This window comes from Gadus chalcogrammus, chromosome 3 (genome assembly GCF_026213295.1).
Source record: "Gadus chalcogrammus isolate NIFS_2021 chromosome 3, NIFS_Gcha_1.0, whole genome shotgun sequence".
Classification (NCBI taxonomy): Eukaryota; Metazoa; Chordata; class Actinopteri; order Gadiformes; family Gadidae; genus Gadus; species Gadus chalcogrammus.
Window position 1 is genome coordinate 21,592,813 of NC_079414.1, and position 25,000 is coordinate 21,617,812.

The 25,000-nt window shown below is 48.8% G+C and overlaps 2 protein-coding genes across 2 annotated transcripts in view; both read right to left on the reverse strand.

Moving 5' to 3' along the window:
- Positions 1-1,408: 1,408 nt before the first annotated feature.
- On the reverse strand, positions 1,409-6,049 carry rrp36 (ribosomal RNA processing 36). Its single transcript, XM_056586747.1, has 8 exons — positions 5,853-6,049; positions 5,252-5,736; positions 4,721-4,856; positions 3,684-3,750; positions 2,852-2,956; positions 2,488-2,562; positions 2,013-2,130; positions 1,409-1,795 (listed from the first exon to the last, which is right to left on the reverse strand). The coding sequence occupies exons 2-8, from the start codon at positions 5,694-5,696 to the stop codon at positions 1,644-1,646; spliced, it is 1,098 nt and encodes a 365-aa protein (XP_056442722.1). The 5' UTR covers positions 5,697-5,736; positions 5,853-6,049; the 3' UTR covers positions 1,409-1,643.
- A 156-nt stretch (positions 6,050-6,205) lies between these two features.
- Positions 6,206-25,000, reverse strand: part of LOC130379709 (nidogen-1-like) — a 21,965-nt gene continuing 3,170 nt past the window's right edge. The window contains exons 2-20 of the mRNA XM_056586708.1: positions 23,677-23,982; positions 22,870-23,099; positions 22,198-22,715; positions 21,657-21,797; positions 21,095-21,346; positions 20,519-20,716; positions 18,783-19,028; positions 17,463-17,600; positions 16,842-16,967; positions 14,674-14,817; positions 13,715-13,843; positions 11,627-11,860; positions 11,149-11,321; positions 10,326-10,452; positions 9,828-9,999; positions 8,991-9,148; positions 8,635-8,758; positions 8,032-8,144; positions 6,206-7,546 (exon numbers count right to left, since the gene is read on the reverse strand). Of these exons, the coding sequence (XP_056442683.1) occupies positions 7,443-7,546; positions 8,032-8,144; positions 8,635-8,758; positions 8,991-9,148; positions 9,828-9,999; positions 10,326-10,452; positions 11,149-11,321; positions 11,627-11,860; positions 13,715-13,843; positions 14,674-14,817; positions 16,842-16,967; positions 17,463-17,600; positions 18,783-19,028; positions 20,519-20,716; positions 21,095-21,346; positions 21,657-21,797; positions 22,198-22,715; positions 22,870-23,099; positions 23,677-23,982 (3,633 nt within the window). The 3' untranslated portion in view covers positions 6,206-7,442. The remainder of the gene's footprint in view (positions 7,547-8,031; positions 8,145-8,634; positions 8,759-8,990; positions 9,149-9,827; positions 10,000-10,325; positions 10,453-11,148; positions 11,322-11,626; positions 11,861-13,714; positions 13,844-14,673; positions 14,818-16,841; positions 16,968-17,462; positions 17,601-18,782; positions 19,029-20,518; positions 20,717-21,094; positions 21,347-21,656; positions 21,798-22,197; positions 22,716-22,869; positions 23,100-23,676; positions 23,983-25,000) is intronic.

Genomic DNA, 25,000 nt, shown 5'->3' on the forward strand with positions numbered 1-25,000 from the left:
GCGTCTGACAGAATATCTCTGTACAATCAAGGACAACCTGGGTGTCAGAAAAAGCTGCAAACTCAGGTGGCAGGTGAGCTCTCACTATCTCTGGAGGAACCCAAAGGCGCTTGCTTCCCAGCAGGCAGTACAGGAAATGGGTCCATGTAGAGATTATCCAACCTGCAGTAGTGCGATGAATGTTGAACCACTCTGCAAGGTCCCCAAGAGGGAAACCCACCGACAGGTACATCAGGAACAGCAGACACTGGTCAAACCCACTGACAGGTACATCAGGAACAGCAGACACTGGTCAAACCCACTGACAGGTACATCAGGAACAGCAGACACTGCTCAAACCCACTGACAGGTACATCAGGAAGAGCAGACACTGGTCAAACCCACTGACAGGTACATCAGGAACAGCAGACACTGGTCAAACCCACTGACAGTTACATCAGGAAGAGCAGACACTCGTCAATGGGTCTCGGTTTCTGTTGAGATATAACAAAACCCTCTGTTTAGTAACCTTGCCATTGTTATTAGAGTAAAGATCAGAAAATAATACTAATATCAGCTGGTTGGCTTTTACTTTTTAGTTAAATGGATTTAACTCACAAACCAACAGGTGCAGTTATGAAATAAAACAGTGAACCCTAACCCTATCCACTTTCAGTGTTACATAAACCTACAACTCTTAGCATTTACGTCATGTTACCACATTACCTGTTCTGATGCTGGCAGAGGCGGTCTTGACGTTGGTTATGCGAATCATCTTGTGGGTCTCAGCAGGTTCAATTAATCTCCAAAATGGCATGAAACTGTAGGAGGCAAATGCCGACAACAGACCCGGGTGTTTTTGGTCGGGTTGAAGTCATCCCTCCGGATTCTCTGCTACCACTCAGCCCGTACCACAGCGTCAACGGGGAATGAATGAAAGCTAACTTTCTTGTTGTACCGTGACGAAACGGTACACAATGGCACACAACATTGAAGTCCTGAGGCCCTCACCCTTTGAAAGGCAATTCGCCTACCTCGAATCATAAAAACACTCATTAACAGAAAAAAAAGCTCTCTCTGGTAAACTGACTCTTTGGTAAACAAACAAGCTTGCTCTCGCTGTTTCGCTGTAGATGTGTCAGATCACCGGAAGTTTGGACCAGAAGTACTGGCCCACACACTGAAGTTAGAATTTCAACGGTCGCCATATTGTGCACGGAGCGCGGATTAGTAGTCCACTACCAGTAGCACAACATGGGTGCATTAGAGGAGGGGGGGGGCTGCATTAAATGGGAGTGGGTCGGGCGGGGCTTCATAAGAAGGGCGGGTGAATGCAATCGTTCAAGATCTTTTCAGCCCTGATAGCACACACACTTGATTCATACACCCAAACACACAGATTACTACATAGACAATCAATACATATACACACACAGAGAAAATAGGTACTTTTATACATTTATTTGAATTGACTGAATAAAATGAAGTGTAACATGAACAACTGACCCGTTTCAAACGGAGTTCCAGAAGTTTGTTCACTTCAACATCCGGATCGTAGCCCTTCAAAACACACACATAAAGATCTGGGGTTCGTAGTTCTGGTGGGGCTTGGGTTTGTAGTTCTGGTGTAACTATGGATTCTGTTGATTGTAGTTCTGGTTGGACTATTGGTCTTGGTTTTTGTAGTTCTGGTAAGGCAGCTTCTTGCGGTCCTTGGTGGCGTTCCTCTTCCTCTTCTTGGTCAGGAAATTTTCCAGCTTGCCGCTCCTCTTCAGCTGCTCGTACTTCTCCGCTAGCTGCAGCTTGTTCTGCTCGCCTGGGGGGGGAACAGAGAGGTCAGAACATAGGAGCCCTCAGCCTCAACCATATAGCCTCACACGGTAGAGCCCCCCAGCCTCTAGAGCCCTCCAAACCCAAACTGAGACGGTGTGTACACCATGGGGGCGTGGTTTGTGTGGGCATGACCTCAGTGGGCGTGGCCTGTGTGTGGGCGTGGCCTGTGTGTGGGCGTGGCCTGTGTGGGCTCCACCTACCCTTGTTGAGGAAGAAGGGCTGCAGGCCCTGCGCTGCCTGCTCCTTCTGCTTCCTCTTGAACTCCAGCTCCTTCTCCCTCTGCGCCTCCTGGCTCCTTCTCGACCGCTCCTGGTTGTCCTACAAAACACAGTCATGTGATCAACACAAATGTCACTTGATCAACACACACACACACACACACACACACACACACACACACACACACACACACACACACACACACACACACACACACACACACACACACACACACACACACACACACACACACACAGTGATTTCTGAACAATAAAATGTAAGACCTATAGATGAGAAATCCCAGATAGACAGGATGTGATGTATGAGTGAGATAAAGACAGGATGTGCTGTATGAGACAGGATGTGATGCATCAGTCATGTGACCTCACCACCAGATAAAGACAGGATGTGATGCATGAGACAGGATGTGATGTATGAGACAGGATGTGATCTCACCATCCTCAGAACCAGGGTCTTCAGCTCCTCCTTCTTGGAGGGGCGCTGAGACCGCTTCATCATCTTCTTCACTTCCTGAGGACGAAGAGGACACACGCACACACTCATTACACACGCACAGACTGCAGCAGGTTGGATCGCCAACGGTCAGACAAGATTTCCAATATGGGTCGCCAGGGACGTCCCGACATCATGCTGTGGTTTGTGTTACTAGAACCACATCGCCGTAGCAGTTTGTGGAGTCTGAGGGTTAGTGGATATTTTACAAATTTCCCTCTGGATAATAGCAACGCGACACGGGGACTTTGGTTGAACCTATCCGTAACTTCTGAAACTGGTTTATACTGGTTGCGTCCTCACACACCTCCTTCTCCGAGCTTCTGATGTCATTGATGAAGCGGTAGGTTTTCTCGAAGATCTCCGGCTTGTATTCTCCTGAGAGGTCGTCAAAGCGTGGGTCCCGTCTCACCTACAAAGCACACCGGGTCATATTAGGACGCGACACACCAGATCATATTAGAAGACACCAAACCAATACACCAGGGCCCAATCCCATTTCTACCCCTTACCCCATCCCCATTCCCCCTTCAAAACAAGGGGGAGGGGTAAGGGGAAGGGGTAAGGGGTAGAAATGGGATTGGGCCCAGGTCATATAAGAACACAACAGCTCTTATTAGGACACACCACATTGATACACCAGACCATTACGGCCCCTACTACAATATCATATATACAGTATAGGAGGTATTGTGGAGTGCAATAAATGAGGAGACAAGGGACGGAGATGCTTTCAGTCAGCTTTACGCTCCACTTCAATGTAACTTCACATCAAGCGCGAGAGAGGTCAAACTGGGACACCAGGTTAAAACCGCAACTCTGTTGCGTAACCCTTTCCCTTAAAAGGTACAGACCCTGGGTGAATGCCTCTTAATCGTACTTGTGGGTCACCACAGTATTATACTAATTGAATAACTGATTATACAAAATGGGGTTTGTAGTAAAGGTAGAATTATTATTATATTAGTAGTTATTTAATTATAATATAAAAGCTTGGTATGATGTAAGCATAATATAATATGGTAGTTATAGTAATAATAAACAAGGGAAACATGGAATATTTCCCTGGCTTCCCTAGCTTCTGTAATACTGGGCAGATCTTAAATTCCTGAAAGGAAGACCAGCTTTAAAGCACTCACACTCTTCTTCACTGCGACCACCTCCCTCAGGAACGGGACGTATCTCTTGGAGGAAATCTCTATGGGCCTGGAACACAAGAACACAGGACAGTCCAGGGGTCAGTGCGTTCACTATGGTTCTATAGCTCAAGAACACAGGACAGTCCATTGGTCAGGACGTTCTCTATGGTTCTATAGCTCAAGAACACAGGACAGTCCATTGGTCAGGACGTTCTCTATGGTTCTATAGCTCAAGAACACAGGACAGTACAGTGGTCAGCACGTTCTCTATGGTTCTATAGCTCAAGAACACAGGACAGTCCATTGGTCAGGACGTTCTCTATGGTTCTATAGCTCAAGAACACAGGACAGTCCATTGGTCAGGACGTTCTCTATGGTTCTATAGCTCAAGAACACAGGACAGTACAGTGGTCAGGACGTTCTCTATGGTTCTATAGCTCAAGAACACAGGACAGTCCATTGGTCAGGACGTTCTCTATGGTTCTATAGCTCAAGAACACAGGACAGTACAGTGGTCAGGACGTTCTCTATGGTTCTAAAGCACAGGAACACAGGACCGTCTTGTGGTCAGGGTGTTGGACACCCAGCCAAGAGGGTTCTGGGTTCAATCCCCATGTTGGACCAGAAGCCATCCTTGACCAAGATGCCCCTTAACCCCTCCTGCTTCTACGTGGTAAGATACTCAAATAACTCTGTAGGTCTGATATATTAGTGGAGGGTTAGTGGGCATAGTTACACTGACGACAACTTCAGTGACTACATGAAAAGTTATGAAACCGTTTCCACGGCGATGTGAAACAGGGTTAGTTTCCATGGAGATATCAGACAGGATTGGTTACCATGGAGATATCTTCCCTGACGTTATGAAAGGTGCATGTATATTTGTGGTCTGAAAGGCTATGCTGCCCCCTTGTGGAAGGGTAAAGTGACATCCAAGTACACATGCAGGCCGCTCTGCAAAGACGCACATGCATTGTGTCCCCGAGTTTGGATCCCCGCGACCGTGGAGCGTGTGGACTCAGAAGGTCAAAGGTCACCTGTTCTTGTTGAGGCGTTTCTCTCCTCTGCGGGCCCGCGGGCCGACGGTGGAGCCGTGGGCCATCTTCTTGTAGGCCTTCATCCCAACCTTCTGCTGGAGCTTCAGGATTTCCTCAAAGGACATGGTGGACAGGTCTGGAACAGAGGGGGTCGTTCAGAGGACCGTAGCAACCAGGGCACGAGTTCTAGAGGTCATGGTTTGGACCACAGCGTTGACTGAACGCACTCATGGAAATAGTATGGTAATTATTTACGGCAAGGGCGGTGACTCGAAATAGTTTAAGTTCTGCGATAACTCGCAGAACGGAGGTGACTCACGTCACCTCCTTTACAACAGTGTTTTGAAAATATCACGGGATGAGCTCTAAACTGGACTGCAGGGTCCATCTATGACGTAAACACACTGTACATCTTAATTATCTTAAATAATAAAATAGTATATTTATTAATAACATAGAATATGTAACTTATAAATAGCAGATGCATTTAACCGCAGGCCAAATGTGGTCTTGAGCAAAACCTAAACTCACCTTTCCCATCTTTTTCAGTGTGTGCGTTTCCTACAGCTTCCACCTCCTTCGTCTCTCCACTTTCATCATCTTCATCCGAGCTCTCACCCTCATCATCATCATCTTCATCACTACCTTCTCCTTGCTCCTCCTCATCATCACCACCACTACTACCTTCTCCCCGCTCTTCCTCCTCTTTATCACTTCCTTCTCCCCGGTCCTCCTCTTCTTCATCATCACTACCGTCTCCACTCTCCTCCTCACCACTAGATGCACCACCTTCATCACCCTCCTCTTCCTCCCCCACAACCGTCCTGTTCTTGGTCAGAAGCGCGAAGTTTGCTTCCATTTCGACATCGGACTCTACCTCGCTGTCGCCTGAGAACGCCGTCTCCTCCATCTTCTTCCTCACAATGCTACTTTTATCGCCACTTTTCAGCTTCGCTTTCTTGGGTATGCTGGTCATGGTTATTATTTATAACAACCGACAGCTTCTCCGCAGTGTTCTAAGGATTAGACGACAACTTAAGGAATCAACTCAACAGTATAAACACATGGCTTTAACCATTAAAGCGATTCTTACACTAAACACTGATGCAGAACCATGTAGTATCGATCTCACCTGGTTAGCGACTGGCTTTAAGTTATAGGTCCATCACGCATAAAAAATCCGCAGAATTAACACAATATACCATTAGAGCTCCGAAGGCTTAAGAACTATAACCTAATGAGTCAATTGAATATGAATAAATAAAAATACCAAAACTTAAATGGGCAGGTCTTCTTCCAACATGTGGGACCTTGTTTTCCTTCATTTCCGGGAAGCCGGTGGTTAGCTGATCCTCTCAAGCGGGTGCTGCCGTCTAGCGGTGACCCGCGGCAGCACTGCGAAACCTTTAATCACTAATAAGATAAGATGTGCTTTATTGGCGTGTTTTACATTGTCTGTGTGTTGCCATTCACGTGTTCTCCAGAGTGCGTGTGCCTCCTCAGTAAATCCCAGCAGCTGTTTCGAGGTTTATTGAGGCTGTACATTTTGTTCTTTATTCAAGATACCGCCCGAATAAACAGTGATATCTGGTTTTATGCAAGTAACATGGCTCTCTTTGGAACTTAAGGAAGACAGTAGAAAACAGTAGAAAATCGATAGATGATATATACATATTGATTGATGGAAAGAAGGGTAATATGTCAGACAATGTTTATATTGTGGGAAATTATTTACAATTTCTTGGTTAAACAACAACAAAAGCAGTGCATTTCTAGCTAACTTTGCTTGAGTTCAGTAGAACTATCGATAAATACTCTTTTCTAAATACGATACACAAGAGTATTAATAAAACACCAGGACTTCAAGCACTGCTGCACAAAGCTACAGTTTGATGTCATATTATAATATTAATAATAAACATACATCTAGCTCAAAAAGATCATCCATCTCAAAGTAGTGGTAATTTGGTTCAAGAATCAAATAACGGAAATCCTTCCCCTGGCTCCGTCCTCCTGAGCGTAGCGTTGACCCCACAGTTGGCCAACAGATCAACCAATCAAAAGGAAAGAAGGAGAGCAGTCTCCCTCGGCCATGAGTGTGGAAGATGGCTGCTGGATGAATAAGGCCCATTGGTTGGACTTGGTGCTTGTTCATGATAATAACAATGACGATAATAATAATTCAATGTGAGCGTGTTCATATAGAAAAGCGTGGACACGCTTTCACAGTGATGAGTCCTGAGCGCTGGATGTGTATGATCGTTTATAAAAATGGAAACTCCCTGAAAATGTTTCCTGAAAGTTTGGAAATGTTCTTTAAAAGCTCTTCAACAGGTTTTGTTGTAGCCTTCTCCACATCTGGCAGACAAGGTTCCTTCAAGTAGCATTTAGAAAGAACCCAGTACAATTATAAACACACTAGTGTGCCAGCAGTACACTCATAAACACACTAGTGTGTTATTTAGCGGTACACTTATAAACAGATTTTCGCGTTAGCAGTACGTTTATAAAGACGCTAGTGTGTCAACAGTAAACTTATAAACACACTACTGTGTCAACAGTACACTTATAAACACGTGAGCGTGTTAGTAGTACACTTATAAACACACTTGTTTGTCAGCAATGTAAGCCTCCTCCGTCGGCCTCGGAGGGGGAGGTATAATTAGCCGCTCCCGGTCAGCAGACTCATGTCACTTCCTGTCTGGCGGACCAGCTTCCTGTCCTAGCATGTGCCGTCTCCATGGGAGGGGCAGCGGCAGGTGAAGCCCCCGGGGCGAGGGAGACACAGCTGGGAGCAGCCGCCGTTGTTGAAGCAGTAGTTGTATCCTAGCAACCAGACGAAGAGGTGGTCAGAGTGTTATCCCCCATAATGCACCAGGTCATTATGCCAGGATGGCAACGTTTAGGATATGGTTCTTGCCCTGGGTCTCCAACCACTGGGTCTTTCCACCCACTGTATCTCTACCCCCAGGGTCTCTACCCCTAGGGTCTCTTACCTGGGTCACTACCCCCTGTCTCAGTATCTGGGTCTCTCCCCCCTGTCTCAGTATCTGGGTCTCTCCCCCCTGTCTCAGTATCTGGGTCTCTCCCCCCTGTCTCAGTATCTGGGTCTCTCCCCCCTGTCTCAGTATCTGGGTCTCTCCCCCCTGTCTCAGTATCTGGGTCTCTCCCCCCTGTCTCAGTATCTGGGTCTGAGACTCTACCCCGTGGGTCTCTACTGTGCTGGTGTGGATATTCAGAACCGAAGTGTTTTTTCTGCTCTGAGCTAACCAGTCAGGTCGGAGGTCAGAGGTCAGGGGTGGTTAGGGTACCTTGGTGACACTGTGTGGTTGCCACGGTGATCCCGTATGGCTGGGAACGCTTCTGAGGCAGGAATTCGTCCGTCTCTCTCTCCGCACTGCGATCCACCGTCACAACCGCCGCCCTGCGCGCACACACGCACACACACACACACACACACACACACACACACACACACACACACACACACACACACACACACACACACACACACACACACACACACACACACACACACACACACACACACAGCGTGTATAGAATATATAGTTTAATATATCATATAATATATCATATAATGTTAATATTTTATGGATAATAAATAATGTATAAAATAATATCTAATGTATAATATATAATATAATGTATAATATAATATATCATACCATGTATAATATAATATATAATGCAGTATAATGTATATTGTAATATATAATGTATAATATAATATATAATGCAGTATAATGTATATTGTAATATATAATGTATAATATAATATATAATGCAGTATAATGTATATTGTAATATATAATGTATAATATAATATATAATGCAGTGTAATGTATATTGTAATATATAATAATATAATATATAATGTAGTATCATTTTGGTACCTCCTCCAGTCGGTGTAGAACAGGTTTCCTCCGTACGACGCGAGGCCGAAGGGGTACTGGACCCCAGAGACCACCTGACGACGCACCCGGCGACCCGCGTCCCAGCACTCCACCTTCCGTGTGCCTAAACCAATCAGAACATCCGATCAATGCCCGACCGACCAATCAGAACACAGCAGAGCAATTGGATGACGGACAGTTCTATCCGGAGCGTCATAAACTCAGTCAATCTTGTCTACCTCGCATGACTAGGAAATGTGAACGATTATCCTTTGCTTTTTCTAATTGTACTACTGTCGTGCAGCATCCTGCACTTTAGTACTTTCACAAAGTATTCTCTGTGTTTCCATGGTTACCTGCATCGGCCCAGCAGAGGAGCTGTGTCTCCGGGTCAAAGGTCAGGCCGTTGGGCAGGCCCAGGTCATCCTTCACCAGAACCGTCCTCTCCGAGCCGTCCATGTTGGCCGTCTCGATCTTGGGTCCGTCTCGGTTCCAGTCCGCCCAGTACAGTCGGCTATAACCAGAGCACCACCATTTAGTATTGCAATAGTACAGGGTTCTGCTGCTACTAGTACTGCAGTAATACTGGGTTATACTACTACTGGTACTGCAGTAATGGTGTGTTCTACTACAGCTAGTACTACATTAATACTGGGTTCTGCTGCTGCTAGTACTGCAGTAATACTGGGTTCTGCTGCTACTAGTACTGCAGTAATACTGGGTTCTACTGCTACTACTACTGCAGTAATGTTGTGTTCTACCGCTAGCGCTGCACTATGTACTATAACTGGTAGTACTAGTACTACAGTAGTACTGGGTTCTTCTACTTTTAGTACTGCAGCAACACTGTGTTCTACTACTGCTAAAACTGCAGTAATACTATGTGCTACTACTACTAGTACTAGTACTGCAGTAATACTCTGTCCTGCTACTGCTACTACTGTTTATACTTCTATTAATACAACTTATACTGCTATGCCTGCAGTGCTGCTGTTATTACTGTGTTACTGCCACTGGTACTACTAGTCTGGTACTGTTAATACTTCTACTACTAATACTTTGAGTACAGAAAAGACTCCTATACTTCCTCATCTCTTTTCATGTCACCTGTGCCGACCGGTCAGGTGCAGCTGAATGTGTTCCTGTGTGTTGATGATCATTGGTTATATTGATTATATTGAGGGACCACCCACCCGTAGGTGGGATCCACCACGATGGGCCGGGGGTTGACCAGGTCCGTGTCGAACAGGACGTGGCGCTGGCTGCCGTCGAGCTGGGACACCTCCACGGTGTCGCGCATGGAGTCGGTCCAGAACAGCAGCCGGGACACGTGGTCCACCGCCACACCCTCGGGGCTCTCCAGACCTGCAAAGACGTCTCTTTACAACCCCCTTCTTCTAGTGTTACCTGGAGCTACCTGTGGTGTTACCTGTGGTGTTACCTGTGGTGTTACCTGTGGTGTTACCTGGCGCTACCTGTGCTTCTACCTGTGGTGTTACCTGTGGTGTTACCTGTGCTGTTACCTGTGCTGTTACCTGGTGTTACCTGTGGTAGTGTTTTGTTACCTGTCCTGTTACCTGTCCTGTTACCTGTCCTGTTACCTGTCCTGTTACCTGTCCTGTTACCTGTCCTGTTACCTGTCCTGTTACCTGTCCTGAAACCTGGTGTTACCCGTGGTAGTGTTTTGTTACCTGTAGTAATGACGGGGATGATGTCTCCACCGCTTAGGCTGGCCTTGCTGATGGCGGGGCCGGTGATGTCACTCCAGTACACCATTTGATCAACACAGTCGAACGCCACGGAGATGACCACGCGATCCTGGTCACATAACAGGAACAGACCTCAGCACACACATCGCCCATAGCAGTTATTTATTTTAAAAACAAGATTAGTTTTACTCTAAATTGGTTAAAGACAATACAGATAACTAGCTAGTTTCGGCAGCAGGGATGATTACTAGCAAGCTGGCCCTCCCTCTGCCTGCACAGAGAGCTATCTAGTTAAGGATTTGGATGACTGTGTATGTGTGTGTGTGCATGCAGCACGGTAGTGGTATCTGTGTGTCTGTGTTGTGTGTGTGTTTACAGTGCTATGTAGCAGGGTGGAGGTGTGTGTTACAGGGATGTGTAGCAGGGTGGAGGTGTGTGCTACAGGGATGTGTAGCAGGGTGGAGGTGTGTGTTACAGGGATGTGTAGCAGGGTGGAGGTGTGTGCTACGGGGATGTGTAGCAGGGTGGAGGTGTGTGCTACAGGGATGTGTAGCAGGGTGGAGGTGTGTGCTACAGGGATGTGTAGCAGGGTGGAGGTGTATGTTACAGGGATGTGTAGCAGGGTGGAGATGTGTGTTACAGGGATGTGTAGCAGGGTGGAGGTGTGTGTTACAGGGATGTGTAGCAGGGTGGAGGTGTGTGCTACAGGGATGTGTAGCAGGGTGGAGGTGTGTATTACAGGGATGTGTAGCAGGGTGGAGGTGTGTGTTACAGGGCTGTGTAGGAGGGTGGAGGTTTGTGTTACAGGGATGTGTAGCAGGGTGGAGGTGAGCTCCTTCCTCATGGCGTCTCCATCCAGGGGGATCTGCTCCATCTTCCCGCTCTGGGCGAACAGGAGGCGGGCTCCCGGTGCCACCGGGATGACATCAGGCCTGGGGGCGGGGCCTGCCGTGGGCGGAGCTATGGCCTGGTCGATACCTGGGGGACAGGCAGCCAATAACAGGAGGGGTGAGGGCTTGAACGCATGCTGCATACGGATTCAGGGGTCAGTCGTCATGGTTACTGATGTAGGTTACGGCGGTTGTCAAGGATGCACATAGGAGGTCAAGCCGGTTGTGGTGGTCACGCAGCGAAAGGAGCTGGTTGCCGTCTCAGTTCAGACAGGGTAGCCGGTTGCCATGGGAACGGGAAAGGTGAACTGGCCGTCATGGTTACGCAGAGAGAGTAGCTGGCTGTCGCGGTGACTCAGGCAGAGGGGTTAGCAGGTTGTCACGGTTACTTACAGAGGGGGTGTGTGTCTGCGGTGCGGGTGCCGGGGACCTCCTGCCCGCGGGGGTCGACACACCAGCACTGGGCGGCGGTGGGGTGGCACTGGGTGGGCCGGTAGGCCCCGCCCTCGTCACACTGGGGGACGTACTGACCAACCGCCGGGCGCGGCCGGAAGAAAGACAGGAGGCCTTCGCTAGGGGGCGCCTTCACGCTCTCTCTGTGGCGCTCACACGCCGTCGGCTCCCGCTCTATAACATACAGCTCTATATCACCAGTCTATAACATTCAGCTCTATATCACCACTCTGTTACATACAGCTCTATATCACCAGTCTATAACATTCAGCTCTATAGCACCACTCTATAACATACAGCTCTATATCACCACTCTATAACATACAGCTCTATATCACCACTCTATTACATACAGCTCTATGGCACCACTCTATAACGTACAGCTCTATATCACCACTCTATAACATACAGCTCTACATTGCACCTCAGCGAGAGGCCGGAGACTAAAGGATGTTTACAGCGAGTAGGTCGTAAAGAGGCCAAAGCCCAAGGAAGTAATTACACACCTCCAACAACAGAGGACAGGCCCCACTGTGAACAGCAGGACGGCAAGAGCTCCCATTCTACCTCTAGAGACCCATTCACTACAGATCTATTCTAACCCAGTCCTATATACCTGGACTTACACCAGCCCTCGAGGCCTGGTCTAACCCCAGTCCTATAGACCTGGACTAACCCCAGTACTGTTGACCTGGTCTAACCCAAGTCCTGTAGACCTGGTCTAACCAAATTCCATAGACCTGGACTAACCCCAGTCCTGTAGACCTGGACTAACCCCAGTGCCATAGACCTGGACTAACCCCAGTCCCATAGACCTGGTCTCAACCCAGCCTAATAGACCTGATCCAACCCCTATCCTAAAGACCGGATCTATCCCATTCCCAATCCTGTAGATCTGGTTTCAACCCAGCCCAATAGACCAGGTCTGATCCAGTCCTATAGTCCAGTTCTGACCCAGTCCTATAGTCCAGTTCTGACCCAGTCCTATAGTCCAGGTCTGACCCAGTCCTATAGTCCAGGTCTGACCCAGTCCTATAGTCCAGGTCTGACCCAGTCCTATAGACCAGGTCTAACCCAGTCCTATAGACCAGGTCTGACCCAGTCCTATAGACCAGGTCTAACCCAGTCCTATAGTCCAGGTCTAACCCAGTCCTATAGTCCAGGTCTAACCCAGTCCTATAGTCCAGGTCTAACCCAGTCCTATAGACCAGGTCTAACCCAGTCCTATAGACCAGGTCTAACCCAGTCCTATAGTCCAGGTCTAACCCAGTCCTATAGTCCAGGTCTAACCCAGTCCTATAGACCAGGTCTAACCCAGTCCTATAGACCAGGTCTAACCCAGTCCTATAGTCCAGGTCTAACCCAGTCCTATAGTCCAGGTCTAACCCAGGCCTATAGACGTGCTCTTCTGTTTACAGGACGAGTCAGGGGCTGCTCTGCGGCACCGCGTCTGCTCCTCTCCAGGAGATAAACAGCCTGCTGCTGTTTGTTGAGCCTAAAGCAGTCCTGCATATCTCCCCTATCGTCCTTCCACTGGAGCCAGTGTTTAACACCCCGGCCCACTGTCTCTCCCCTACATTCTCCTTAATGACATGATTCTGTACTGTCCAACCCCTACCTGCTCCTAAATACCATGTATCTTCACTGTGTAGCCCCTACCTGCTCCTTAATGCCCTGTCTCTGTACTGTCCAACCCCTACCTGCTCCTTAATGCCCTGTCTCTGTACTGTCTAACCCCTACCTGCTCCTTAATGCCCTGTCTCTGTACTGTCCAACCCCTACCTGCTCCTTAATGCCCTGTCTCTGTACTGTCTAACCCCTACCTGCTCCTTAATGCCCTGTCTCTGTACTGTCCAACCCCTACCTGCTCCTTAATGCCCTGTCTCTGTACTGTCCAACCCCTACCTGCTCCTTAATGCCCTGTCTCTGTACTGTCCAACCCCTACCTGCTCCTTAATGCCCTGTCTCTGTACTGTAGTATTAGTAGAATAATAACGATAAATGGTAATAAACAGTAACTGGACCTACCTGTGGAAACGGGGCTACAGTGGAAACCATCGCCTTGGAAATCTGGGCGGCATTGACAGATGTAGGATCCCTGGGTGTTGAAGCAGACCGCGTCAGCGTGACAACGACCCTGCTGGCACTCATCCACATCTGGAGGAGGGGGTTAAAAAAACTTTTGGTCCTCAACTCATTGCTGATCTACTATTCATGGTTCATCATTAACTCAGTACAGATCTACTATTCAGGGATCGTCATTAACTCATTAGTCATTACTGCAGTACTAGAACCCCTAAGGATACTCATGGTACTGCAGTACTAGTGCCTGTGAGGATACTCATGATACTGCAGTACTAGTACCCCTAACTACTCATGATACTCATGGTACTAGGAGTACTGGTGGATCTCAAGTGGTCAGGACCAGTTCCCAAGGTCATCAGGAAAAGGAACAGCGTGTGATTTCTGATTGCACTTCACTGTTATGGCTACGTTCTGATTTGACGAAGAGCTGGTCTAGTCACGTGACCCCGTGTCTACGGAGACGAGGTGAGCGATGATATCCTCTCAGTCACACGAGCACCAGGCAGACGTTCTCATCGCCACGGTAACTGGGGGGGTCTACCCCAGACTCTGATAGAGCAGTTATCTGATGCCTTGCCCAAGGACAAGGCCAGCAGAGTCAGAACATGTCGAGGACAGACACACATATACTCTCCAACACACACACACACACACACACACACACACACGCACACACGCACGCACGCACGCACGCACGCACGCACGCACGCACGCACGCACGCACGCACGCACGCACGCACACACACACACACACACACACACACACACACACACACACACACACACACACACACACAAGCACACACACACACACACACGCACACACACACACTTTCCAACACACAGTCCAACACACTCTTGAACACACACACGCACACACTCTCCGAGGCGCTTCTGCTCACCCTCACACACACGTCCGTCTCCTAGGTAACCCGGCAGGCAGGAACAGAGGTAGGCGGAGCCTCCGGTGAAGTGACACGTTGCTCTCTCTATGACATCACAGTCATGACGCCCTGTCTGGCAGTGGTCCACAGGAAGCTCCTCCCCTAAAGACACACAATACGCACAAACCCCTTTAGACGCACCCACGACACAACATTCCGAACCCACACACAAAATCCCCCAAAAAAAAACACACACGACTGTCACGAAAATATACATTTTAACTATAAAACACAATTATATAGAGATTATATAAACCTTGTTTATGTAAATAATAGTCAATTGAAAATGACTTTGTATAGATTCTCCTTGGATCGAGAGATACCTCCCTTCCTCGCTCTAACAGAAAGGTGTTAATTTAGTTAGCATTTGCATTGTAGCCACGGAGTCTGACACTGAGGCCATGCTAGTGTACTGACTTCTCTGTTGTGTAGATTCCTTTAACTGTGTTGCAGTCTTGCTTGCAGATTTGCAGACAGGACATGTCTCCTTCACCGTGTATTGTGATTTAACTTGGTCTCTCCTGCCATGTCTGACTTCAGCCATCGCCAATCCTAACCTCCCCGCGACGGCCATTCCCTCTCACCTACCTAATTACCTTTGTATGCTATTAACTGCCTTTGATGTGAACATCTCCCTATCAGAATCATGTCCACCCGTTTTCTCATGGACTGTATGCTTGGTACCTTTGCTGCCTACATCTTCCCATGATCTTGCTCTAAAATAAAATAAAATATTTTGCCGTCTGAAGTGTCCTAAATGAAGTTATTCTTCATCACCCACATAACCCCCCCCTACACACACACAATCCTAAACACACACACACACACACCCAAACACACACACACACACACACACACACACACACACACACACACACACACACACACACACACACACACACACACACACACACACACACACACACACACACACACACACACACACACCCCTCAACACACATGGTATATCAGTGCGAGTAGAGAATCCCGCCCGTAATATCCTCCTGGCTTTCATCCAACATATGGATCACATCAAGTCTGTTTATTTCTATAAGGTCACTCTTCAACATCTGTACACAGCAGGACACTTTGGGTGTCGCACACACACACACGCACACACACACACACACACACACACACACACACACACACACACACACACACACACACACACACACACACACACACACACACACACACACACACACACACACACACTCACACACACACACACACACACACACACACATACACCCCTCACATACACGCACAAACATACACATGCACCCCCTCTCAACACACACACATACACACACAAACACAAACACAAGCACACACACACACACACACACACACACACACACACACACCCTTCACATACACGCACAAACACATACATGCACCCCCCTCTCCTAAGACACATACACACACACACATGCACCACCCCTCCACACGCACGCACGCACGCACGCACGCACGCACGCACGCACGCACGCACGCACGCACGCACGCACGCACGCACGCACGCACGCACGCACGCACGCACGCACGCACGCACGCACGCACGCACGCACGCACGCACGCACGCACGCACGCACGCACGCACGCACGCACGCACGCACGCACGCACGCACGCACGCACGCACGCACGCACGCACGCACGCACGCACGCACGCACGCACGCACGCACGCACGCACGCACGCACGCACGCACGCACGCACGCACGCACGCACGCACGCACGCACGCACGCACGCACGCACGCACGCACGCACGCACGCACGCACGCACGCACGCACGCACGCACGCACGCACGCACGCACGCACGCACGCACGCACGCACGCACGCACGCACGCACGCACGCACGCACGCACGCACGCACGCACGCACGCACGCACGCACGCACGCACGCACGCACGCACGCACGCACGCACGCACGCACGCACGCACGCACGCACGCACGCACGCACGCACGCACGCACGCACGCACGCACGCACGCACGCACGCACGCACGCACGCACGCACGCACGCACGCACACACACACACACACACACACACACACACACACACACACACACACACACACACACACACACACGCACACACACACATCCCGGTACGTACTGATGCAGGTGTTGTGGTCCCCGGGCAGGAAGCCGTCGGGGCAGTCGCAGCGGAAACTCCCCTGCTGATTGGTGCAGACAGAGTCCCGCCCACAGACTGGGGGGGCGGCCCGGCACTCGTCTACATCTACACATATTAACATACATTAATATACTGTACATGTACACATATTAACACAGATCCACATACATCTACAAATATTAACAAATATTAATATACATCTATACATATTACCACAGATTAACATAGATTAAAATGCATCCACACATATCAACATATGTTAATATACATCTACACACATTGACACATATATGTGAAAATACATTCTACATATAAAAAAATATTATCAATAATCATCTACACAGATTAACATACATCTACACATATATTAACATACATCTACAAACATTAACATATTAACATACATCTACGAGGGGGGCGAGACGTTGCCTGGCGGCAATTTGCCGCTGAGCGCAGTGTGCGGCTCCTACCACTTGGGGTTGTTAGAAAATTCTAAAGAAATAATATATATATATATTTTTTTTTAGGGGCCCCCATCTGCCTTGGGCCCCCCCACAAATGTCCACCTAACACCCGCAGTCCGACGGCCCTGGGTGTTACCATAGCAGGTCCTCCCGTCTCCGCTGAAGCCAGTGGAACACTCGCAAGTGAACTCGAGTCCGTCTCCATGACGACAGACGGCGTTGTTGTCACAGCCATGACGACCCGTGAAGCACGGGTTCTGCTCCGGGGGTCCACCTGAAACGAAGGTTGAAAAGTTGAATTACTATCCACTAACACGGCTTAGCATTGACTAGCATATATTAGCATGGCCTCATCTGGTATCTACTAGCATAGACTAACATTTACTACCATCTACTAGCACAGACTAGCATTCACTAGCATCTATTAGCATAGACATACACTGTCTTTCATCTAGCGTAGATAGCATCAACTAGCACAGACTAGTTGGATTTACTAGCATGGCCTAGCATCACCTAGCATCTACTAGCAAAGACAAGCATCTCCTAGCGCGGACTAGCATAATCTACTAGCAAATTAAATACCATTCAACTGATATTATTGTACATTATTGTTATTGTGCTATCTTCTAGCACAACAATGAGCATTAAATAGCATATACTACCACAAAAACTAGGATGAAATAAATTATGTCAGCATTAACTAGAAGGAAATATCATATATGTCTGTTTTTATAAAGTTATAGCTGTTATTAAATGTTAATGGTTAGTTGTAATAAAGTTATAGTTGTTGTTATAGTTAGTTGTAATAAAGTTATCTGTGTTAGTCGAACTACATGTGTCCACTGGTTTCCCCGGTCACCGTGGCAGCAGCCAATCAGCTTCCTGTGAGACCATGTGACCTCAGCAGGAAGTAGAGCCAGATGTTTCACTTCAACCAATAAACCAGAGATGTACAGATGTTAGTTTAACCTGCTGGCTACAGACAAACACACACACACACACACACACACACACACACACACACACACACACACACACACACACACACACACACACACACACACACACACACACACACACACACACACACACACACACACACACACAGAGCCTCCTAGCTGTTATGCCTCCTCAAAGATCTCTCTCTCTCTCTCTCTCTCTCTCTCTCTCTCTCTCTCTCTCTCTCTCTCTCTCTCTCTCTCTCTCTCTCTCTCTCTCTCTTTCCCTCCCTCCCTCCCCCGGTCTCTCTTGACAGCTGAAGAAAACACGGCCTCTAACCTCAGCATTTTTCCGGCAGAACTCTGAGGGCGACCTCACTGGATGTAATTTCCTCCCAGATATCCTCTTAAAAGTGCATGACAAGGAAGGTGGAACCTCTAAATCCTCCCTAATACTCCCCACCTCCAAGCATGGGGGGGGGGGGTGTAGGAGGAGGTGTAGGAGGTGCAGGACTCACTGCTCATGGATCCTATCTTGTTGCTCATGGCGTATCGGATGAGCTGGTTCTCTGTGTCGTACATCACGAAGATCTGGTCCACGCTCAGCTGCTGGGTCTGGGGTGCGCGCCTCCCGTCGTCCTGACGACCGTCGTCATGTGGACAGCTCTGGAAGCTGATGGTCTGCCGCCACTGGAAGGTTTGGGGCCGCGTCTCCCCACTGGGCAGGGTGACGGTGTACTCCCTGTTGGAGGAGGAGGTGATGTCTGGAGGAGGAGGAGGAGGAGGAGGAGGAGGAGGAATATTATTTGGAGAAGCACCAGGGATTCTGCTGACAGGAAGTCAACGCAGCCTGACCTTTAACCCCTTGCCGTCACACTGCTGCCTTCAACATGCCTGATCTTTTATTTGTTTTCTCACAGAACGCTTTCTATTACAAACTCTTGGAACATGAACACGTTCCTCAGGTCAACATGAACACGTCCCTCAGGTCAACATTAAGAACATGAACACGTCCCTCAGGTCAACATTAAGAACATGAACACGTCCCTCAGGTCAACATTAAGAACATGAACACGTCCCTCAGGTCAACATTAAGAACATGAACACGTCCCTCAGGTCAACATTATGAACATGAACACGTTCCTCATGTCAACAATACGGAACATGAACACGTTCCTCAGGTCAACATTAAGAACATGAACGCATTCCTCATGTTAACGGTAAGAACATGAACACGTTCCTCATGTCAACATTAAGGAACATGAACACGTTCCTCATGTTAACGGTAAGAACATGAACACGTTCCTCATGTCAACATTAAGGAACATGAACACGTTCCTCATGTCAACATTAAGGAACACGTTCCTCATGTCGACATTAAGGAACATGAACACCTTCCACATGTCAACATTAAGGAACACGTTCCTCATGTCAACATAAATGGACAAAAGCTAATTCACACTTTCTATCTGTTCTATATTGTATGTTTTGGATTTCTTTATTTAAAATACTGTTTTTATATCGGTATATATGTGCACTACTTTGTGAAGTACTGTAGTTGTGTGTGAAGTACTGCAGCACTGTGTGTAGTACTATGTGTCATACTGTATTACTGTCTATAGTACTACAATGCTGTTTAGTAGTATGTGTAGTACTGTGTACAGTACTGCAGTAGTGTTTGTAGTATTGTGTGTAACACTGTATTACTGTCTATAGTACTATAATGCTGTGTATCAGTATGTGTAGTACTGTGTACAGTACTGCAGTACTGTGGGTAGTACTTCAGTACTGTTAACATTATAGAGGTACTGTGTGAGGTCACGCAGTATTGTGTGTGCTGTGTGTAGCACTGCAGTACTGTGTGTAGAACTGCAGTACTGTGTGTAGTACTGCAGTGCTGCGTGTAGTACTGCAGTACTGTGTGTAATACTGCAGTGCATTATTATTATTACTATTATTATTATGATTAGGATCCCCATTAGCATAGCACCGGAGTGGGAGCTAGTCTTCCTGGGGTCCGACTGTGCTGTCCCGTGTGCAGTACTACTACTAATAATAATACATTTAATTTAGGGGCGCCTTTCAAGACACCCAAGGTCACCTTACAGAGCATATAGTCATCATAAATCATTTAAAAAAAAAAAAAGAAGAAATTGTGGAAAAAAACGAAAAATATATAAACATAATAAATAAAAAAAAAATAATAATAATAAATACAGTACTACAGGTACTGCAGTACTGTGTGTAGCATTACAGTTGCCGCTGTGCTGGTAGACCTCCTGGTAGGCCTGGATGTGGACGGACGCCCCGGGGGCCAGCTCAGGGACCCTCCCCTCCAGGGAGGTGCTGACCAGCAGGTGTTCGTGCTCGTCGATGCCCTGGAACTCCTGGGTGATGCTGAGTCTCTCTCCACCCCCCCACACCACCTCCACCTGCCTGCTGAAGACACCTCCTGTGGGCACAACAGGGGTGGTTATGTTGTGGTTGTGATTATTCGTATATTGTGGTTGGGTCTTGTTATTATGTTGTGGTTGCTTTGTTGTTTGTGGCGCTGTTGTTGGGATTAAGTCGTTGTTGTAGTGGTGTGGTTGTTGTTATTATGTTGTTGTGGTATGGTTGTTGTTATTATGTTGTTGTTGTGGTGTGGTTGTTGTTATTATGTTGTTGTTGGCGTCTTGTTGTTATTATGTTGTTGTTGTGGTGTGGTTGTTGTTATTATGTTGTTGTTGCCGTCTTGTTGTTATTATGTTGTTGTTGGGGTGTGGTTGTTATTATTATGTTGTTGTTGGTGTCTTGTTGTTATTATGTTTTTGTCGTGGTGTTGTCGTACCGATGAGGCTGAATCCGTTCTGGTAGCCCGGTTGCTCCAGAGCGAAGGCCCAGCCCATGACTCCGCCCAGCGAGGTCAGGGGCTGAAGGGAGGGGCCCAGGCCCGCGGGGACGCTGCTGATGGCGACGTACGCCCGTCCGTCATTGGCCACCACGTAGGAGTGGAGATCGTTGTTGCTGAGCTGGACGGGGGTGGAGGCGTCACCCACAAAGACACGGCCGTTCACCTTCCCGTTCATCCTCTGGGGTTTCCCTGTCGAGCACCAGCAATGTTAGCCCACCCTCCAGCCATGTTAGCCCACCCTGCAACACCGTGACCCCACCCTCCAGCACCGTCAGCCTGCTGCACCGTCAGCATCGCAACCCAAACATTAGATCTAAAACCTGGGGGGCTTCATGCAATGACATACATCCTATGGGAGCGCTGTTGAGGCATTTTGATAAACAACCAAGATGTCTACCACTGATATTTGACGAGGGCCGTTGCTCTGATTGGTTGTAGGTTTGTCTATCCAATTGCGTCCAGACATATTTTGGTCCGTCGGGGGTTGCTAGTGTCTTACCTTCTGCAACACAGTCCTTCCCGTTACCATAGAAACCAGGACGGCACTGGCAGCAGGGCCCGGTGCTGTAGTCGCGGCAATCAGCGAAGGCGGAGCAAGTCAGTCTGGTGCGGCTGCAGGTCTCAGAGTTGTAGGAAAACACTGTGGAGGAAAAGAGGCCTCCCATTGTTAAACACAGAGATCTCAAGGTTAGAAACCTAACACTGGACACATTACGTTACTAACATTACTTTTACAAACCTTATGCTAGTAGCCTTACAGTTAAAAAACGTACCGTAAGTAACCTTACCGCTAGCAAACTTATCGCTAGCAACCTTACCGCTAGCAACACGGCCGCTAGTAACCTTGTCGCTAGTAACCTTCCCGCTAGCAATCACGCCGTTAGTAAAAACGCTGTTTGTAACCTTACCGTTAGAATCCTAACGTTGCCGGTGGAAAACCTTTCAGTCAGTAACCTTACCCTAAACGTTACTGTTGGTACCATTACCGGTAGTACCGTCACCCTTTTGTCAATGAATGAATGAACTCTAGTGATCTTTACCGTCTACATCCAGGTCTTGGTCTACCACCACCACCTCTGGACGCTGGGGCCGCTCAGGACTTGTTCTTCCTGGGTGCTCTGCTTCTTCTGGTTCAGGATACTCTTGTTCATTGGTCTGTGGTTGTTGAGGTTCCTCCAGATCGGGGTACCATGCTTCCGTGGTCTGTGGGGTGAATTCGAGGGTTTGGGTGCTCTCAGGATTAGGGTATGTGGTACCAGGTAATGGTGTCTCTGTTTCTGGCTCAAATGGGTCTTGGGTCTCAGGCTGGTGGTCCGGGGTCGTGTTCTGAGGCTCAGGCTGAATGATAAGAGGGGTCATCTCGGTATCCTCCACAGCTGAGCCTGGGGCCTCCGTCTCTACTTCCTGTTTATCCTCTGGATGCCTTGGAGACTCGGTGACAACGGCTCCCTCCTGCTCCGGTCCAGTGATCGTGTTGGCCTCGCCAGGAAGGATGTCGACATAGTAAAGGTGTCCGACCTTGTACGCCCAGACACCCGCGCGACCTGTGTTTGTCTTCCTGTAATGATACGACCAAAACAACAGTGGTGACTAAATGCTATCAGCTTCAACATCCCGACATTTAGCTAGGAGGAGCCGGGTCTCGAACCAGCACCCTGGTGAAGGGACATAAAATATGGTGGTCAAGTAAGCGGACGAGATGCGCCACATACTCTGCCAGGGCTGCAATGGAGCTCTCTTCCTCTGTTGTGGTTCTGTAGTACTCTCCCTCGGTTATGTAACCGAACCAGCCTATCTGCTGGCCCTGGTTAAAGCCAGCCTCTAGGGGCTTGCTCTCGCCCCCTATCGACGTGGAGAGGAACTGCAGGCCGTCTCTGGGGTACAGCAGGATAGCGTAGGAGGAGGCGGAGAAGGAGGCCACCACCAGCTGGAATGTGTTGGTCTGAAAACACAAAGGAGACAGTGTGGTGGACGTCCCAGAGAGGACAGACATTCAGCCTGTCTCCAACGCCTCCACGCATCCAGATCCTCACACACTTGAAACGTATGAAATGTCTACGTTCTCATGGCTGGAGCGGAGGCATGTCTGGATGCCTCCCAACAACTGACCTTCTCTTCCACTGGGCTCAGAGCCATGCCATGTTCATCTGCCAATAGTGAAGCAGTAGTGGCAAAGGGGTAATGTCATCCCATCTCATTTATCACACATAACAATAAACAACGAATATCATTCCCAACCCGGCCTTCAGTGGACCCCACACACAGAAGCTAAGCCTAGTCTGTAGTGGACCCTAGTCCCAGCATCCAAGCCTGGTCTGTAGTGAACCCTGCATTCAGAAGCTATGCCCGGTCTGTAGTGAACCCTACATCCAGAAGCTATGCCCTGTCTGTAGTGGACCCCAGTCCTAGCAGCCCTGTCCGCACCGTGCTTCAGCTCAGTAGAGAAACACTCCATCTCATGAACACACGGTCAGCAGCCGGGCCGCACATCATGACCCCTGACCTCCTGACCTCCTCACCTTAGCGCCCACGCTGTCCCCGTGGCTCCTGCTCCCGTGTGCGGCCATGTTGTGCCATTTGACCACCAGGGCGTGTTTCAGCTCCCCCTCCACCGCAATCTCTGGGAACGCCCGCTCGAGGGTCGGGGAGATGGAACCCAGGACGTCTGGACTGGTGGTCTGCCAGAAGGAGACCTTTCCCTGGCCGGGCCGAGCCTCCAGGTCCCCCAGGAGAACGGCCAGCATCTGGAAGCTGGCGGGCGTCTGGCCCAGGTAGGAAGCCTCGGATGGGGGCTTGCCCGTCGACACAAAGCCGTTGGTGTGGATCTAGAAGAGAGAGACGGAGGTCAGGGGGAGGGCAGCTATTGGTGGTGGGAGGGGTGGGGCTGGTGGAGGTAGGGGAGTCTGGGTAAATCTCTGTATGGGTGAGTCTGGGTTAGTCTCTATAGGGGGATTCTGGGTAAATCTCTGTATGGGTGAGTCTGGGTTAGTCTCTATAGGGGGAGTCTGGGTGAGTCTCTATAGGGGGAGTCTGGTTTGGAGTCAGTTTGAGGTGTTTTTGTAGTTCCAGTCAACGGCAGCAGCTGACTGGAATGATGCAAGGCCGAGTATGGATCTGGTTTGAGCGGTTGTTAGCAGGGTATGGAGAGAGGACCGGGTGTTACATGTGATAGGTAGACGATGCAGCAGGCGGGAAAGGTAGGGGGGTGTCCGTTGGTCTTGTAGACGAGAGTGAGCCAGTGAATATGACAACGAGTGTGAAGCGATGGCCAATTTACCAGAGAGTAAAGACTGCAGCGGTGGCTGTTGAGGGGGGCATTCGTAGCAAAGCGGAGAGCAGAGTGATAGAGTGTGTCCAGTTTGGCTAGAGTGCCCTTGCATGCAGTTCTATAGACAGTATCACCGAAATCAAGAGTTGGGAGAATAGTCATTTTGATAAGCGTGAGTTTAGAAGAGTAAGTGATAGAATATAGGGTGAGTCTGTTGAGTCTCTGTAGAGGGTGAGTCTTGGTTTGTCTCTCTATAGGGTGAGTTGGTTGAGTCTCTCAATAGGTATGCTTCTGGGTGAGTGGCTGTATAGGGTGAGTCTGGGTGAGTCTCTGTATAGGTGAGTATCTGTATAGGGTGAGTCTGGGTGAGTCTCTGTATAGGTTGAGTCTGGGTGAGTCTATGTATAGGTTGAGTCAGGGTGAGTCTCTGTACAGGTTGAGTCTGGGTGAGTCTCTGTATTGGGTGAGTCTGGGTGAGTCTCTGTAGGGTGAGTCTTGGTCTTAATAAGAACACATATGATGTATTGGTTAGCTCATGCATGCAAACCCAGTGAGATCAGGGGTCTGGCGTGGGA

Coding starts and splice junctions, on each gene's coding strand:
- rrp36 (XM_056586747.1), bottom strand. CDS start 5,696: ATGACCAGCATACCCAAGAAAGCGAAGCTGAAAAGTGGCGATAAAAGT. Junction 2,957..3,683: donor TGGTCGCAGTGAAGAAGAGT/GTGAGTGCTTTA, acceptor TGTGCTTTGTAG/GTGAGACGGGACCCACGCTT. Junction 2,563..2,851: donor TCAGAAGCTCGGAGAAGGAG/GTGTGTGAGGAC, acceptor CTTCGTCCTCAG/GAAGTGAAGAAGATGATGAA.